Here is a 17,856-nt window from a genome sequence, read left to right on the forward strand (position 1 = left end):
TTACTCCTTTAAAGTGAGATTTGGACCATTTATCAGAAAAAAAAATAAAGTTGATAAGCATACCATATTTCTGTTAGGTTGGAAGATGAATCTGTATGTCTCATACACAGTTTAAACACTACTGAGGCAGCATTTTTTCTTTTAGTTTACTGTGTAATTGCAAACATTAATTTTTAGTGACTGTTTTTTAAAGCCAAGTTTGAATATTAATAATATATGTTGAGGAAATATTGTAGGTCATCTATAATATCTTCTTGGTCATGATGTTTTATCAGGTTTGTAAACTTTCTGTATCAGAGATGACGATTACTGGTACACAAGAGGATTTGCTGGTAGAGGAATTAGAAACACTCAAAACCACAAAAAGATTGTTGTGGCTTTCACTTCAAACAAGAGAACATGAACATGTAAGATAATCTGAAGCAATCGTTAGGTACCTGTGGGAGCCAGAGATCATGTGCCTGTAAATTGCAAGACAGGTTCTGAATACCTGGACTATGGAGGCAAAGGGAAATGCCTTAAAATGATGGGAATGCAGAGAGATTAAAGAGGCAGATTCGTCCTCAGGTGACTGGGCAGGTAGGATGCAGGAGCTAGTTGGGCACAGGTAGTTCCAGCTGGAGGAGGTATATTATATTTTTTAAGGTCTGAAAACAGCTGTTCTAATTCCTGATACAAAGTACAATACAATTTAGAGAGCTAGCACAGGAGGTACTAGAATGCCAAGCTTAACTTAATTTGACTGCCACTGTGCTGTGGCTAATAATTTAATTGCTGGTACATCCCTGCTCCAGGACATTCCATGATGCTGATTATTACTTTATTGTTGTTCAGAGTTTAGGTTTGATTGCATAAGACGCTGACTCACCCCTTTCTTCTTGGAGACGTAGGTTCATCCCCTCATTGGTGAAATTAAAATGTTCATGATTTACAATCTGAAAATCCCACCAGATTATTTATGTGGTTTTGTTTGTTTGTTTTCAGATTGAAAGTTAGCCCTCCAAAATTGATACTTTACAGTAAAAATTTAATTGATGATGTTATAACTACATAAATTCTTTCGGATATTTAGTAATAGTTAGCATAAGTTTTTTTTTTGTGATTTCCCAGCCTTTGTTTTCCGTTTCAATTTTCACATTCTCATATCTAAATGAAGTTCCTGGAAGCCTTTAACAAGTAATGTTAGTCTTTAAAATATTACGGTTTGTACAAATGGTTTTACTATTTGACTACACATTAAAATAACTTTTAAATATTTAAGGTATTTAGACTCCTTTTCACTAAAATAAAACCATATCAAATTATGTGTATGAAATTCAAAGCCATTGAAAAATGCAGAATCATTTATAATCTGAAGTAATTTGTTAATATTTCCTGCTTTTGTCTTGCAGTTAAGCAGCAAAAATATCGACGCTTTGATACAGAAGTTAAGTCAAAATGAAACCCGAAATGCTGTAAGTAAATTGAAATTTCTACCTCTTTTTTTGTTCTACCTTGTACACCTAAAAAGGGTTATGTTGTAGTATCATACAGTTTCGTGTTACAGTGGCAAGATGGGCTTAGGAACTCTACTGCTAATTAATACAGTCTATATCAACACTGAACCACTACCACTGTATTATTGGATATTTTTAGGATATGCAGTGCATTTTAGTATTCCTCCTGTTACAGGGTTGAATGCATTGCACATTGTTTTTTTATGTAGGTAGATTCAGAGTAATTATTACAGTTACTGCAAATGGAATAAATGCTGCCATAAGATTACATACTGGCTCTGCTTTATGCAATAGTCTTTCAGCTAGAACCTGTATTTTGTTCTGATGTGCGTGGGCAGGTAACACAGCGAACTTTAACTTTTTTCTTTCTTGCTCCCACCAAAATGACTGTTAAAGAAAAAAAAAAAAAAGCTTTAAAAATTGGTTCTGATACAAATTCACAGTACCTAGGTATCCATGACGATTGAGTAACACAACTTTGAAGAAAAAGGAAGAAGCATTTAAACCCCGATTCCATTTCCTTTATTTGTGATTTACCAACATTAAGAAATATCCTAATAACAAGAACCCTAAAATTCAAATATTGAATTCAGACAATTTTTTTTCATGAATGAAAAAAAAAATAGTATTTTTTATTACTTTTTTTTTTTGGGGGGGGGGTGGGGGGTGGACTACTTATGGAAACTAGTTTCCATAAGTAACTTCCAATTTTTTAATGAAAAGATTAAGTGTATCCAAATTCTGAAGAGAAAGTAGAAAGAGATATATCACTCTAGGAGTCCTGCTTAAAAAACACTAATGTTTTCTTGCTAAGACTAGGATAAGGTGTTAGCCTAATGTAACAGATGAGGAAATTTAAAGCACTGAAGGCTGTGATCCTGCAATTTTACAGTCTGCCTATGGAAATCAAACTCAACTGCTGTCAAGAGTGTTAATTCTACTTGCTATGTTCCCAGCTGTGTTCCTGACCTTTCACTTGAGCTTTTCCCAGGGTAAAGGTACCCCTGTGTAGCTTGGGAAAAGAGAATAGCAGAACTGCCACTTTCAGGAGTAGTCTGCAATCTGATCACCTGAAACCCTCAAGATATCCTATGTAATTTGTCCAAAGTTAAACAGTGAATAACCAGAAATGCAGCTGAGAGTACGTGATTTCCAAGCAACCTGACCAGTAATAAAATACTTAAAAAAAAAAAAATCTCTTATATTTTAAAGCTGTTCTTTATTTGATCAGACAATCTGGTAAATACTGACCTAAGAGCTAAAATAAAAGAGGTCTCCACTCAAATAATGTGTTAATTGGATTTTGTTCACAAATGCTTATTAGGTCTATGGTTATGTTGTATTAGCTTTTTGTTTTCTAAAATCTTTGGACAGGTGCCTAAATTTCTGCTCTGTCTATTCATCTTCGCTTCTCCTACCCTCCCCCCCCCCCATCACTTTTCCTACTGCCTATTGTGGTGTTTTTGTTTGTTTGTTTTTAAACAATGTCTTTTCTCTGTATAGCAATAAAACAAGAAAATATTAAGAACAAATTGATTTGGAGGAAATTGTGGCAAATGTTTCAAAATAAATCTTAGCGAAATTAATCAGCCTAGTGCCTATTATGATCTATACAGTCAGAGTAAATATTAAACTTCATCAGATGCTTTCAGGTACATAGTTGAGGTATTTGTGGTGTATCACCACAAAATAGTCTGAGTTATTTTTACAACTGAAATATTTATCAGTGCACATTACTGCTGCATTTTTGTGTACAGATATAAAAGTAATTTTTGTTATTTTTTTTTCCCCATGAAGAATCTCAGGAGAAGGATTCTTGAAAGGGAGAAATGTGTCAAAGAACTTTCATCCATGCTTCAGTTTAAAAAAGTGAGAGACCAATTATTTTTAAATAAATGTTTTCTCCCAGTGTACTAAATTCTTATTTACAAATTTAAAGTTTCGATAAAAGCAATTATTTCAAAAGATTATTAAAAAGAAAGTCTGAAAGACATTTCTATATGAAAATATATTCAAACCTTCAAGACCGTATCCACACCTATTTAAGAGTACAGATTATCCTTAACACTATTGCCCCGCAGTTCTGGGAGGGTCATAAATCCAGACTAATGGCTTTGGACCCCTTTGTGGCTTCTCCTTTGCAGAAGTTCTGGAACAAACTTTTACAGTGAAGTAATACAGAATAAACTAAACTGATATTTTCACAGTTAGTATCCATGGCCCTTTGGAACTCAACAAATAAAGAAGGGTGGTGTGGACAGCGGATCTGATACCTTCAAAGGCTGGAAAGACCTCATTGCTTCTCTGAACCAGGCAAAAGAAGGGGCTGAGTGGAGAAACAAGATTAAAAGAATTGTCTGTGGACAGTAAAAGGATAAAATAATACAACAATTTCAAGATTAGTGTGGTTTATACACAGTTTAGCAATCTGTTTTACACTACTCTTATACCTGAATTGCACTTAAGGTGTATGTAGCGCAGGGTGGCCCAGAGTAATAGAGTAGCCCCAGTTAAATCTTGAAGGTGTACTTTGATTTTTGTAACTCCTTGGGGTTTATTGAAACCCATGGCTTTTCTCCATTTTTTTTTTCTCAACCAAGAGAATTACCTCCCAGAACTTAGCATTTTCTCAACATAATTTTCCCCACTAGCCTTATGCAGACTTGGAGAAAGCATTCTGCAGACTCTAGGTTCCCTAGCCACAACTTGGAGTTCCAGTCCACTAGGATTGCCTGCACATTATTGTTTCATTCTAATATATTGCCTCAAAAGCAGCAGAACACCCTAGGGTTTGTTTTTGTTTGTTTGTTTGTTTTGGTTTAGCATCCATCCCTTGCTTCCAAAATTAGCTATCTAGTATAATAAAGGTTAAATGTATTCAATTGGATACAGGCTTAAACATTTCTTAGTAAAAAAAAAAAAAAATAGGAAATTAAGTGATTGCAAATAAAACATACGGATCAAAGGGATGTGCCATACCACATGGTGCCAACTGAACAATACTTTCTTCCTTGGCAAAGATGCTGGCATGTCCTTTTATTTATCTTGAAGTGGAGCACCATGTTTTCATAGAAACATCCTTTTGCTTAAGAGAAGAAATGCTGAATAGGGTTGTTTACTTCTAAGAAAGGCCTATAAAAATTCTGAAGACCATAATAACAGCAAACCTCAGCATAGGTGGAGTCTACACAACATACCATGCCCTGACTAGAGCTCTACCTGATACTGAACAGCTTGGGGGGCCCAGTATCTGAAAGTATAAAAGATTATCTATGCTATCCCCTTGTTCCTTTTCAGTTGTGTTTATTTCTCTTTCCTAGATCAATGTACTGAAAGAAGACCACATATCAAGATCGGCAAGCACAGTAGAAGCTCACCTGCAGTGTCAGATTCGAAGAAAAGGAGTGGAAAATGAGGAATTAAAACTGAAAATACAGGTTAACATATTTTTACTCGTGTTTAAGTTTATATGTAAATTAAGAAAGCCCTACTATAGTCAGAGTTTAATTCACAACTGAGAGTTGTATCTTTTTTAGGTATTGCTTTGATTTCAAGTATTTTTTTTTTAATATACATGGATATATTATCAAATCAAATAGATATTTTTTAATTTCAGGTGTCATTTGAAATAAACCCTTGGTAAAAGAAAATTTTGAAATTAAAAAAAAGCATTTATATTTTGCACAGTCTGTCTGACTGCATTATTTTAATTGCAAGGTGTTTTTTTTTTTTTCTTATTTTCTCAACTTGTCCACGTTAGTAGCTCTACTGAAGAAAAGTTAAGCACAAGTAAAAGTATTTGCACTCACTTAACTTTACTATCTGGGAGATTGATATCTATCCTGAAGCAGTTTCCATATAGTTAATAGGAAGAAAGAGACAAGTCCCCAGAATGAGTCAGTTATTTTAAGCTATTTAAGATAAGTGTGAAACACACCTGTTTCTTTTTATAAACTGTGGAAGACTCAATAAAGGTCTTAATGCTGACTGATAGAGAAATATTTGGGTCTAATCTTACTTTGCTTAAGGTAGGTAAAATGTTTTCCACTTTCTTCAAAATAAAAATAATTAAAACAAGCAAAAGGAAGATTTGGCTATTTGCAGTAGTTACTGGTAAGGAAAAGGTCATGTGCCAGGGGCTGGAGTTGTAAGCAGTCTCCGATTTTAGTATTGGAAGCTTGTAAAGAATGTAGGTATAAATGAGAAAGCCTTGTTTGCAAAACTATGTGTTATTAATTTACAAGCTTTTTTTTGAATAGTATGCACCCCCATACAAATTGTGTCATTTGAACTTATTAATGAACCTATAGCAACTCAATGGAAAAAAAAAAGGCCACTTACATCTATGTCTATATAAGTACCTCATATTTTCCTCTGAATAAAAAATGCTTTCTTGTTCTGCCTAATGTAGTTGTTAGAATTACATTTTCCTTCAATGATACTTCAATAAGTAACTTGATATATAACTGTATTTCCTTTAAATCTTTATATAAAAGTTTCATTTGTTTGGTTTTTGAAAAGTGCTGAAGTCGGTTGCTAGCTGGCAATGATTTTGTTAGCATCTAGACAAGAACTTGGGACTGCATATGAAATTAATTCTCCCTTTAAATTTACCTCAGCCGCTGAATAATACTCAAAACACCAATTTTTACTGTGATTGTGACCCCCTGCGGTTATAACAGGGGATAACAGTTGTTTGCTTTTATCAACATTAAGGAAGCCTGTATATAGACTCAGAATGTTTATTTGCTCTGTTTGTTGAAGTCATTTTTCTTGCAAGTCACGTGTTTGTTTATTAAATACATTCTAAGAACCTATATATGAAAACCCTTTCCTGCATATCTGTTTTTTTTTCTTTTTTAATCATTTCATTTTTGGAAGTTGTACCTTTCGTCTTGTTAAGTCCCAGTAAGCTGAGGCCATCTTTCACATTGCAAGTTACATAGACTTTGCATTGATTGTAGATAAGTTTTGGGGCCATTAGCAGTGCCTTTACTGAGACATATCCTCTCATATGCATACTATGTGCATGTTATAGCAACTGGTAAATAGTGTCAAAAATAAGGCTGGCAAAGTAGCATAGTTATTAGGTAAATGGTGTGTTGTGGTCCCATTCGTGTAGATCACAGGTTAAATATTAGATGTTAAATGCATGTTTCTCATCATTCTTAAAATTACGATGTTTGTCAATGACTTGAGGGGAAAAAATAAATACTGATAGCCTACTGACATTGCCAGAAGAATAAGAAATGATGTGAATGAAACTTGCATGTGTCTTTATGAAAGTAATTGTCTACTGCTAGCTTTTTCATGTTTTTGATAAACTATAGTACCTTAAAAATAATGTATCTGAGATTCTCCTTGAAGCAGAGTCCAATATGACTGTTGTTGTATGTCATCATACAGTATTTTGATATCTGGTCTCCTTTTCTATTCATATTTTAATAGAAAGCTATATGTAGATGAAAAATATGGATGTCAGGAAGTTAGAGAGGTCAGTTTCCCAGATTGGATGGGATTAGTAAACTCTGTTCATCAGACATTTCTGGTTAGTCAGAAATATTAACAACAATAGGAAGGATTATATCATTACAGTTGTAGAACCCAGATTTAGTCTCAATTGAATCATAAGTATTTGATAATGTAATTAAATGGATGAAAAATACATGAAGGCTGCAAAATCAAACACGGGGAAACGAGAGTCACAAATTGTCCATACAATGTGTGATGTACTACATTGGTTTAAGCTTGTCATAGCCTGTTTTAATTATATGTTGAAAACTGTCTTTGATAGTCTTCATCAAATATAAAATACTAGATTTTTTTTTTATTTATTTACTACACAATTTTGTTTCATTAATAGAATGGTGCCATTATATGCATGGGGGAAAAGTCAGAGATCTTGCAAGAAAATAGTATATAGTCATCTAATAAAAGACCGTATCACACTATGTATATTCGGGAAAAGACCTTTGCCTTTCCTAGCTTCTTGATTTAAAACAAACAAACAGCAACAACAAAACAAACAAACAAAAAACAAACCACACAAATTCAAGATCTTAACTTTTGTTTTAGATTTCATATGCAGTGTTACTTATCTCCAGTCCTAGTTATGGACATGCTGACTTCAGATTCAGAGCGTAGACTGCAAGTACATCAGTATGTATCACATTATTAAGGTGCTAATCTTTATAGAAATAAGCGAATGATGTAACCATGTTTATTTTCCATCCAATAAATGGGTTCAGTGGCCGTGCCACGTTATCTACACTGAAATTTTACATTCATTGTCAAGAGCACTTGCCAATAGTTAGGTTGGTGTCTTTCCTGCTACTCCTGTTTGTTTCTGTTTCTATTCCTCCTCAACCTTTTCTCTTGCTGATCTTCTTAATGAGATTCCCAACATGTATTTTCTCTTGCCTACTGCTGTACATACCTTGGCTAGCTCCTTGTGCCAACTACAAGATTCAGAGACATTAATGGAAACAGATTAAAATTGCAGCTCTGTTCCTCATTATGATATCTCACAAACTGATTTGTAAGGTACAGAATTTGAAAAGATCTGATGTTTAATTATGCTGCAGACTCTAGAAAAGAAAATAGCAGAGTACAAACTTCAAGTTGGTGATTACAAGCATCAGATATTAGCCTTAAGGGAAACAAGTAAGCAAGAGAAGACTGGTCTGAGAAAAGCAATCACATCCCAGAAACGAAAAGCTGCACATTTTGAAGAAGCTGTGAAAAACTTAACCTCCAGAATAAGAGAACATGTGAGTGACTACACTGTGAGTAATGTTGCACTGTGTTCTTTTAAACTGAAGATTTGGGAGACTTTTACCTTTGGAAAATAGGAAAGTTGGTTGTTCATGCTATGTTTGCATCTCTTATTTGTTCCTCAGTTAAGGAAAAGCTTGCTATAAGTGACCTGTAAACTATTACTATGTTCGCTGTCTTTCTTTCGTTAAAATTTAGTGAATGTCTTAAGCCACAAGGTTGTATACTCCAAACTGTAGTAAATGAGAGGAGTCTGATCAGCTTCAATTACACCTTTTCTGATCTTCCTCTTACACCTTTGTGGAGATGCACTGACTAAGCTCAGAAGTATGGTACACTAGCTGGCAGTTCAGAACTGGGGGTTGAAGTCTTTATTTTCTTTATCAGTTTACGGCGTCTCACAGGGATAGTTAGCTTTCTATTTCTAAGTTGCTTGCTCTGAACATTTTCAAAATCCAAACACAACTTCCTTAATCCATATAGCTCCTTGGATTCTTCCTTGTCCCTTATATCTGTACTGCATGTAATTTTTCAAAAAGGCCAAGTGGATCAAAACTGTGCTGAGATCTTTATTGACTTATTTGGATTTCCTAATAAGAGTGTGTTTTCATACTCTTGTGTGCGTTGCTATCATTCTGAATATGTCAGTATTAAAGATGTATTTTTCCAGTTAGTATACCTGGAGTTGTTTGTTTATTTATTTATTTATTTTATCTCTGTGAGGAAACAGTAGTAATAGCAGTATAGAGGAGTGGCATTAGTCTAGCTCCTAAACTTCTGATGTTTTGTAGTCATACTGTTGTTTTCTTTGCCCATTGAAGACATCACGTACTTTCAAGACCGCATGTGTTGGTTAATGATCCATACTTCTCTGAGGGACTTCATGTAACTTTGCATTTCTTATCGAGCTATCATTTTTTAAATTCTTTAAATGTTTTGGCAGAATTTTATTTTGTTATTAATTAATATAATTTATATAAGTAGGGATGTATTGGAGAAATATTTTTGTTTTAAGAAAATATTTTCATCTTAAATGCTGGTATATTCTGAAGTTGATAGACAGTACAAGTGTTGAACTATCTCTCTGCCTTGAGAGCAACTTTAAATGCGGGTAGGGTTTTTTGTTTGTTTTGAGACAAAAAGACAAAATTTACATTGCTTTGTACTACGGCGATCCAATTGTGCCAGCTTATATTAAACAGCTCCTGTGTTTAGAAGATTTTGTAGAATGAGATGGCATACTTCATGACACCCTTATGTTACATGGTCTGTGATTCTTGTATTCTATAGGAAGTCAAATTGTCTGAAATACTCTCAGCTTCTGATGTCTGGAAAAAACAGCATGATAGAATGGTGGAAGAAAAGACAATGTTAGAAATTCAAACAGAAGACCGTAAGAAGTAAGTTAAACTGTTGGTTTTTGGTTTTATAGTTTCTGTAATCACATAAACTTAATATTTAGTAATGTATTAGTGTTGACAATGTAAGCAAGTTTATGTATTGATATTGTAAATTTTTGAGCAGAATTTTATAGTTGAAAACTAGAGCAAATGTAATAATTCTAGCTGCATTTCACATTTTTTTTGAAATAAATTAGTTCTCCCGTGGAAGTAAGGAATATGTTATTTCTCCTGCATTCTTGCTAATAGTCTGAGCTTGCTAGTGACTACTATGCTGCTTCCTCAGAATCATTTAGTAACTGATTCAACAGCTTGAGTCAATCTTTGCATCTGCTGCAGCATAGAAGCTTCTTAGGCTTCCAGATTCTACTCCGGACAAAGCAGCAGCAAAATTATTGGTTGCATTAATGTCTTACCGCACTGGTTCCTCTCAAATGCCCATTTGAACAGTTTACTCTTGCTTGGAAAAGCAAGACAAAACTATCCAATCTTATTCAAACTATCCAGTCAATGTACACACAGAATATGCCATACGTCCTTGATGGATCACATCTCTTTTGGAAAATAATTATTTCAATAGATACTGCTTTCTTAAGATCTTTTTAAATATGTTTAAACGTGTTCTCCAGTTTCTTTTTTTTCTTTTTCTTGTAATAAATAAAAACAATGATGGAACTTATCTTAAGGTACAATTAATTTGCATAGTGAGAGTTTTGGAAACATCTCATACAGAAGTTCTTGCCTATCTAACAAGGCAGATAACAAGCCTTTCTGAAGACCTGAAAAGAAAAGAGGAATACAGAAGAAACTCTAATGAGGAAATTCTTGGAAAGCTAAATTCTGTTAACTCTGAAAATGAAAAGATTTATCGTGAAAATGAAAAATTAAAGGTGAGATGGTTATAAATCACTGAGGAGTGGCTCTGTATTTCTGATACGTTAAAAAAAATTAACCACATTATTTCACTTTTGCCCTTCTGTCTAGAGATACCACACTTGTAGAATAAATTTTGCCACCCATTTTTTTTTACAGTAAGTGAAATGAGACATTTAAAATTCATTTAAAATTTATTTATTTAAAATTTATTTAAAATTTATCTACTGGATAGTAGATATCAAGTTAGGAACAGCATTTTCTAATCATCCTGCTTAACCAGGATGCCATTTATTTTACTGTCAGTAGCTACAAAATTGCTTACCTAGAAATTCTCTTTTAATTAAAAATAAAGTTTTGCAAACATAAGAACTGAGTTCACCTTGATTACTGATTTCAATTTTTTAAGTTTCCAGATTTTGTAGTGTATTTATCTTCCCAAGTAAATACTCTTATAAGCTGATAAATGAACCGTGGACTATTGTTTTTGTTTGACAGGATAAATAGTTGACACTCCTTTTAATGTCTGCAGGTCACTTGATGGTAATATTATATTGTATATTGTGTTATTTTAACAGCACTGTAATGCTTTTTTTCCATGTTTTAATCAAGGTTTCCCTTGCTACATTGGAAAACAGTACTGGTTCTTTTGAAAATGAGATGCTAGGTCTGCAAGAAAAGGCAAAGTTACAGGAAAACCTTGTTGAACAGTGTAAAATTCAGGTGACTAGCATATCGAAACATTCAAATATAGGATTTAAATCTATAAGTAGTTTTGAGGAAATGGTAAAGCTGTTATTTGTAATAAAACATTTGTTGTCATGGTGATTATAATGCTGTTGTAATATAGGAATGACAGAAGCAATACAAATAATTCTATCTTTTCTGGATTTAAAAAATCAAATAAAATATGGGTATAAATATATTGTGTTGTAGGTACAAAAATTACAAACAGAAGTAGAAGGATTGAAATCCAGATGTGAAACAGTCTTAAAAGAAAACAAAAGAATAACAGAAAACAAATGTTTAGAAGTAGATGAGGTAAATTTTGCAGTATTATAGCATGCTCCCAAACAATTCTGTAGGACTTTGATCCTTCATGTGTTATTGTGATCCACTTATTGTAGTAGTATCAAGGTTTCTTTTTCCATCTACAAAATTGTACTTAAATGCACTGAATGTTATACCGTTACTTGCAAATGGATGTTTTTTGGATACTATATAATTACAAACAAGTGGGAAAAGGTTCTTAGACAAATGACTATGGACTTGGGCTACTATTTTAGAATTCATTTTGTCACTTTTAAACATACAATTTTGTTGATGATTTTAAAACTAGATCTCTTGACAGAACATCTGTGAAAGTTGTGTAGGGAAGAAAACCCACTGTAACTTCGTTCTACATAGTGGTTAAAAGAGAGAACCCATATAGAGATGAGATTTAATTTTTTTCAGCAGGTGAAGCTGAATGCTGGAAAACATGGTAGGAAAATCACTTTCCTGAGTTCCACTGCTCATCATAATACATTTTCTTTTCAAGCAATAAAGTTGAGGCAGGGACAAGGGTTGTATTGCCTGATGTGCTTCTAGAGAATTGAATTAGTCCTCACAGAGGAGCATCTCAAATGTTCATTTTATTTCATACTAACTTTATTTTTCCATGATTCAGCTGTAGAATGGAGAAAAATATTTTCTGTTCCCATAAATAATATTTGTGCAGCATTGAATGCAGCTTTAGATGGCATTAATTGTTGCCTGCTTTTCAAACACCGCAATATTTGCATAGCCAGAATTTTTCCTGTAAGCTGCTTAGTGTGTTTGCGTGCCATCTTCCAAAATATATTATGATAAAAATAAAAATTTAGGTGTTGCATGATCAGCTACTAATACTTGCATAATTTTGTAAACGTTCGTTATCAGTGCTACAGAGTCTTTAATGACATATAGTCAGAGACAGAAATTTCCCCAGTCATGAACTTGTAACTTTGTTGGGTATTTATAAAATAGATGATGTTATGCAATCTATGTAGAATTTCAGATTTATTACTTGCATGGAAAGCCGTTAAGTTTTATAACACTTAATTTATGGTTTTACACTTAGATTTTTTTACTGTGATGATGTTATGCAGGTGAAGGACAAAATAGAGGCTGAGTCAAAGGAGTTAGAACATGTTTGTGACATACTGAATGCAGCTGAGGAAAAGCTGCAAGGATTTCAAGAAAAGCTTATGTACTGGGAAAGGATCAATGCACAGAAATGCAAAAACCCTAGGGAGCTACACGTTCAGGTGCCTAGAACATAGTGATTTTTAAAGATAAATGGAAAACATGTGAAAGTCTCTGGAATACTTTTTCCCCCTCTATTAGTGCATGGGCCTGTTAAGCTGTTTCCTTTGTTGGTTGCTTCATAAATCAAAAGCTCAGAAACTGTTGCCAGAAGCAAGTTCAGTATGTGACAAGAAATCCTAGTTACTTGTCTTTACTTTCAGATTTTCTGTTTTTTAAATAAGTGTATTCTTGAACCTTTTGCATAGTTATATCATGAGAAGTCTTTCAGAATTCTTTCCTGGAAATAAATGGTTAAATCTAAGTATTATTTGTATCTTGTGGAGTAATTTAATACCACATTTATTTTGTTTTTAATGACTCATTTATAAACCAGACAATATTCATACAGAGAAATAGCCACAAATTATATTTTTAAGATAACTTTACCATGTTAATGAATACACTGCATTGGTTGATAAAATATAAAACAAGTATATGCTTCAATAGGAAAATTTCTATTTTTAGCAGAATTTTAACACTACTGCTTTAAGAGAAAATAAAAGCCTGAATCTAAATATTCCTCAGCCTTTTTTTGTCTGTGACATCAATTTCCATGGTTGTTCTTTTTTTCCCTCATTTCCTTTAATGTACTTTGTATTAGAAGAGAATACTTTGCTAGCAAAAATGAAAAAGGTGTTTGAATCAGTAGGGTGGAAAATAAATTTAATCTTTTTCCTGTGTGTGGAAAACTTATGCTGACTTAAGTTGAAACATAGTGAGTCTCTGTGTCCCTATAGGCCTTGTGCTCTTTAAAAATACGTATACCTTGATGTTTCTTTTTAAATTTCATGTCAAGATCATCATTATAACATCAAATTTTGTTTGTATCTTTCTAAATACTTATTCCTGAAATGTTCGTAAGTTCATAAATCAATTTTTGCTTAGCAAAGTATTTAAGCAACAATTAGTTTTGAAGTACACATATAAAATTATCTATGTATTTTTAGTCCAACTATATATTTTCCTGAACAGATGGAAAAAAAACAAGCCGCTTCTAAGCATAGTGACATAATTGGGAATATAACCACTAGTATGGCAAATAGCAGTTAAATTTTGGCATTAAATCTCAATTGTGTCCTTTAGATATTTTAGCCTGGCCCTTGATCCTATGATTAGAATTTAGGGAAGTTGCTTCTGAAGTAACTGGACTATGTGCAGAAACCCTTCCCTGGGTTCATCTGGACTGGGACATCAACTTACTACCCCTATGCTGAAGGTTTCTTCTACCCCCAGTCTGCCAGTAGAACAGCCTATATAAATAAAGTCAGCAAATTCAGCCAGGTTAGCTCAAGTTAGTGAATGGAACTGCTTGAGGTAGTCCAGTGAATGATGGAGGTTGTGAGTTATGTTACGGTGCCAGCAGAATGTTGATATGGCCATTTACTGCTGATCTGAAGCTGATGGTTGATAGCAAGAGCGATAATCCCACTGCTACTGTTATGGGATTTAAAAGAAAATGTAAACATCTGTCAATCTGGATGTTGGGTAGGGGTAAAACAGTTTGGCTTCTTGCTTTTTTTCATGTCCTGCTAGTGATATACCTCTTTTTATGAACTTGATTGTCATTTTTGATTATAAATATATATATACTTTCTGAAATCCTTTGTTAGTGCTACCCTGTTCTTCACAGGTAACTATATATATATATATGTATGTATGTGTATATATATATAGTATTATTTTTATGGTTTCTGTGACTGTAGAGTGAGGCAATTTATTCTTGCTGGGATTTAAAGCTTAAGAGTCAAGGTTCACAAGGAGACAGACCTGGCCAGCTCTCCAAACACAACGCTGCATGGGCAGCATATGGGTTTTGCTAGGATTTCACTTTGTTACATAGCAAGTCATCAGTCTTAAGTGTTCACACAAAGTTTTAGTCTGCTACTTTGACTGCAGTTTTATTTGTTTCAAATATAGGATAGTTCTTACATGAGTATAAGATAAGATGTACTTGAAGTTAAATAATTTGACTGGATTTTAATAGGCAGGTTTACTTTACTTTATAATATCCTGCATATAAGTCTCTTCAACTAGAAAGGAATTGTCATTTTCACAGGAGGAAGACAATGTAAATTCCATGGACAGTCATTCCTTGGAAGTAGAAAACTTTAACATTCAGAAGAAATATGAGGACCTTAAGAGGTAATTCTTAAAAAATAAAATAATCTGACTGCAAATAATTTCTTTACTGGTTTGCTGTAATGAATTATAATACATTAATCTCTTTTGCCTAAAGGAAATTAGAAAAGATAGAATTTCAAAATGAAGAACTTGCTTATCAGCTCAAAAAAGAAGATGAGAGTCTTCAGTGCAGTAAATTGCAGCTTGAAGAGAAAATTGCAGAGTATAATGGTTTAACCAGACAACTGGAATCTGCTTTGGAGGAAGGGAAGAAAATGGTATTGATTATTTAGTGCACCTCTCAGCTTTGTTTGCTGTTTTCTGCTTTCATATGATGTTAAAAACAAGAGAATAAAAGATGGGAAAAGATTATTTGCATATAAGGAGCATTGCTAAAATTTACTTGGAATTCTGCCTGTTTAAATATGAATCATGCAATTCAACTTCTTTGTGGAATACATATCCTACTGAAATTAATGACAAAGTTCAGTGAACCAACGTTTCACCATCATTTTTGTGACAAATCAAAATGCTTTAACTTCGTTGTACGTAAATCTCACAAAGAGTACAGGAGGTTTCTGAACAAGATCTTAATTTTGCCCTCCACAATTAATTTTGCAGTCCATGAGAACTTTGGTGCTAAAGTCTTTCTAATTTTAGAGGAAAGATTTGCACCTTTTAAGCAGAGATTTTTTGTCCTTTACACAAAGGATGTGAACAGTATGGAAGAGGAAATGTAGGAATTTAGATTGCAGTGTATTATATTAGTTTAATCAGAAAATAGGCATGAGGTTGTAATTTCCATCTCAGATTAATCATATTAGCAGTTGGACTTGATGATCTTAGAGGTCTTTTCCAACTTCAGTGGTTCTATGTTGAAAACCAACTATCTCAGTACTATTTCTCAATACTGTCTGAGAATATAGATTTGGTTCTGAAAAAAATAACAAGTTGGGGTACACTTACAAATTAGTTACTATTAGTTACTCATGTGTATGTGTGTATATATATATAATTTTTTTTTTTCCAAATTGAAACTTTATTCAAATTCAGCCAGAGTACTTCCCAGTTTGTTTTTTTTTTTAGTTTCTGTGCATGGGAAATAGCTGAAGTGTTAGATAGTAGAATGGGAAATAGAGCTGTTAATGCAAAGGTACAAGAGAATAGTTTGGTTTGGGCTTTAACTGCAAGTAAATGTAAATATGTAAAAATGTAAATATGTTCTATCTCATACTATAATAGGTAGCTGAAGAATTTGAAAAACTGTCATACACAGAACAAGCCCTTGAGACAAAAATACTACTCCTTGAATCTGAACTGAGAGAGTGGCAAGAAGAGAAAAAACAACTTCTCTGCAGATTTCACCATGTGAGTAAATAACATTGTTTATGACTTAAGAAATTACTTACCACATCATTTTTTCCATAAAGTTTCTTTTATTGAAAACCACTGTTTTAATACGATTGATATTCATTTTAATTAAAAATTCATTCAACTTGACAATATACTTTGTATATTGACATTTCTAATAGACTCAACAGATGTTTAGCCTATCTTACTAAATAACTGGAATAACATTGAGTTTACATCTGTTATGCAATCCAGTTTTGCCAGGAAGCCAAAATAAAAAAAAAAAAAAAAAGTATGAAATTTTAATTTCCCTCTCAGATTAATCAGCTTCAGTAAGCATAACTAGATTTGAGTAATAGAATAACAGTTCCATAACCATGTGGTGGTATCTCTTTTTTTTCTCCCTGAGTTGATAAAAGAATCTGATCTTACTGGAATTTGTGCAAAGCTTTCAGTTGCATACTGATATTGCACGTAAATGTAATTAGTAACAGAAGAGATATTTGTTTTTTTTTTTTTTTCAAAGTTTCAGGCTTCTAAATGCCTAGGCTTTGATATGCAGATACTTATCTTCTTAGACTGTGGCTCTGCTGAATAGATATTTTGGATGGGTAATACTATCTGAAAGCCAAAAAAAGTGTTGGTGGGGAATAGGGGGCTACTTATTGTTTTAATGAATCTAAGAAATCTCTTTTCATTGTCTCTTAATAAAATGACAGCCACACCTGAATTCCCTACGCTGGCAATGGCATATCATTTGCTTCAACCAAAGTTTTAATACAGTTAAAGATTTGTCCAGCAATCAGTGATAATAAACTACAAAGCTATTTAAAATAAATATAAATGATGGTAAAAAGGCACTAAAAGATACTACTACTCTCCTAGACTCTCAGAAACAATATTCTGTATTCTGACTTAAAGCTTTCAAGACTAAAATCTTAAGCCAACCTAAGTGTAAATTCTATTCAGGATTCAAATAAGGCATCAGAGATATAGTTCTGTGTTTGATATGCTTAATTTTTATCTGCATCAAGTGTAACTTAATTAATGTCTGCATTTGCCCTAAGATAAAAGTGTTGTTAAAACAAAGTCAGACATTTAAAATTAGTATTTCAAATTTCAAATATATATATTTTTAATAGTAATTTCTTACTATGCTAAAGTTAAGTAGAAAATTAAGAAAATTTTCTTGCCTTTTGTCCCAGAAGAACACTCAGGTTGAATTGGGGTATAAATTTAATCATATTCAGCAAGCAAATTACCACAATATCTTTGCTTTAATTTTAAGAAAGAAATGATGTTCCTTGCCCTAAGGAGGTGTATTAAGACTAGGCATTCACAGCTCTTTTTTTTTTTTTTTTTGGGGGGGGGGGGGGGGGGGAAGGGCACAACAGTGCGAGTGTTATAGTTCAGCTGAAAGAGATTAAAAAAAACTCTTTATTGGATCCTATTCCTTAACACCTATGTTCAGTGATCCCAGTTTGGTTTAGTCTTCTTTAGGAGTTTTTGGTAGT

General features: G+C 33.2%; 1 protein-coding gene across 1 annotated transcript in view; it reads left to right on the forward strand.

Annotated features, from left to right (window-relative positions):
* ODF2L (outer dense fiber of sperm tails 2 like) overlaps positions 1–17,856 on the forward strand; it is a 60,602-nt gene that overhangs the window by 7,589 nt on the left and 35,157 nt on the right. The window contains exons 7-18 of the mRNA XM_083847179.1: positions 1,392–1,454; positions 3,294–3,365; positions 4,817–4,933; positions 8,081–8,281; positions 9,561–9,670; positions 10,425–10,560; positions 11,156–11,266; positions 11,480–11,584; positions 12,673–12,831; positions 14,928–15,013; positions 15,108–15,270; positions 16,235–16,360. Coding sequence (XP_083703305.1) covers positions 1,392–1,454; positions 3,294–3,365; positions 4,817–4,933; positions 8,081–8,281; positions 9,561–9,670; positions 10,425–10,560; positions 11,156–11,266; positions 11,480–11,584; positions 12,673–12,831; positions 14,928–15,013; positions 15,108–15,270; positions 16,235–16,360 — 1,449 coding nt within the window. The remainder of the gene's footprint in view (positions 1–1,391; positions 1,455–3,293; positions 3,366–4,816; positions 4,934–8,080; positions 8,282–9,560; positions 9,671–10,424; positions 10,561–11,155; positions 11,267–11,479; positions 11,585–12,672; positions 12,832–14,927; positions 15,014–15,107; positions 15,271–16,234; positions 16,361–17,856) is intronic.

The sequence above is a fragment of the Anser anser genome (genome assembly GCF_964211835.1).
Source record: "Anser anser genome assembly, chromosome: 8".
NCBI lineage: Eukaryota > Metazoa > Chordata > Aves > Anseriformes > Anatidae > Anser > Anser anser.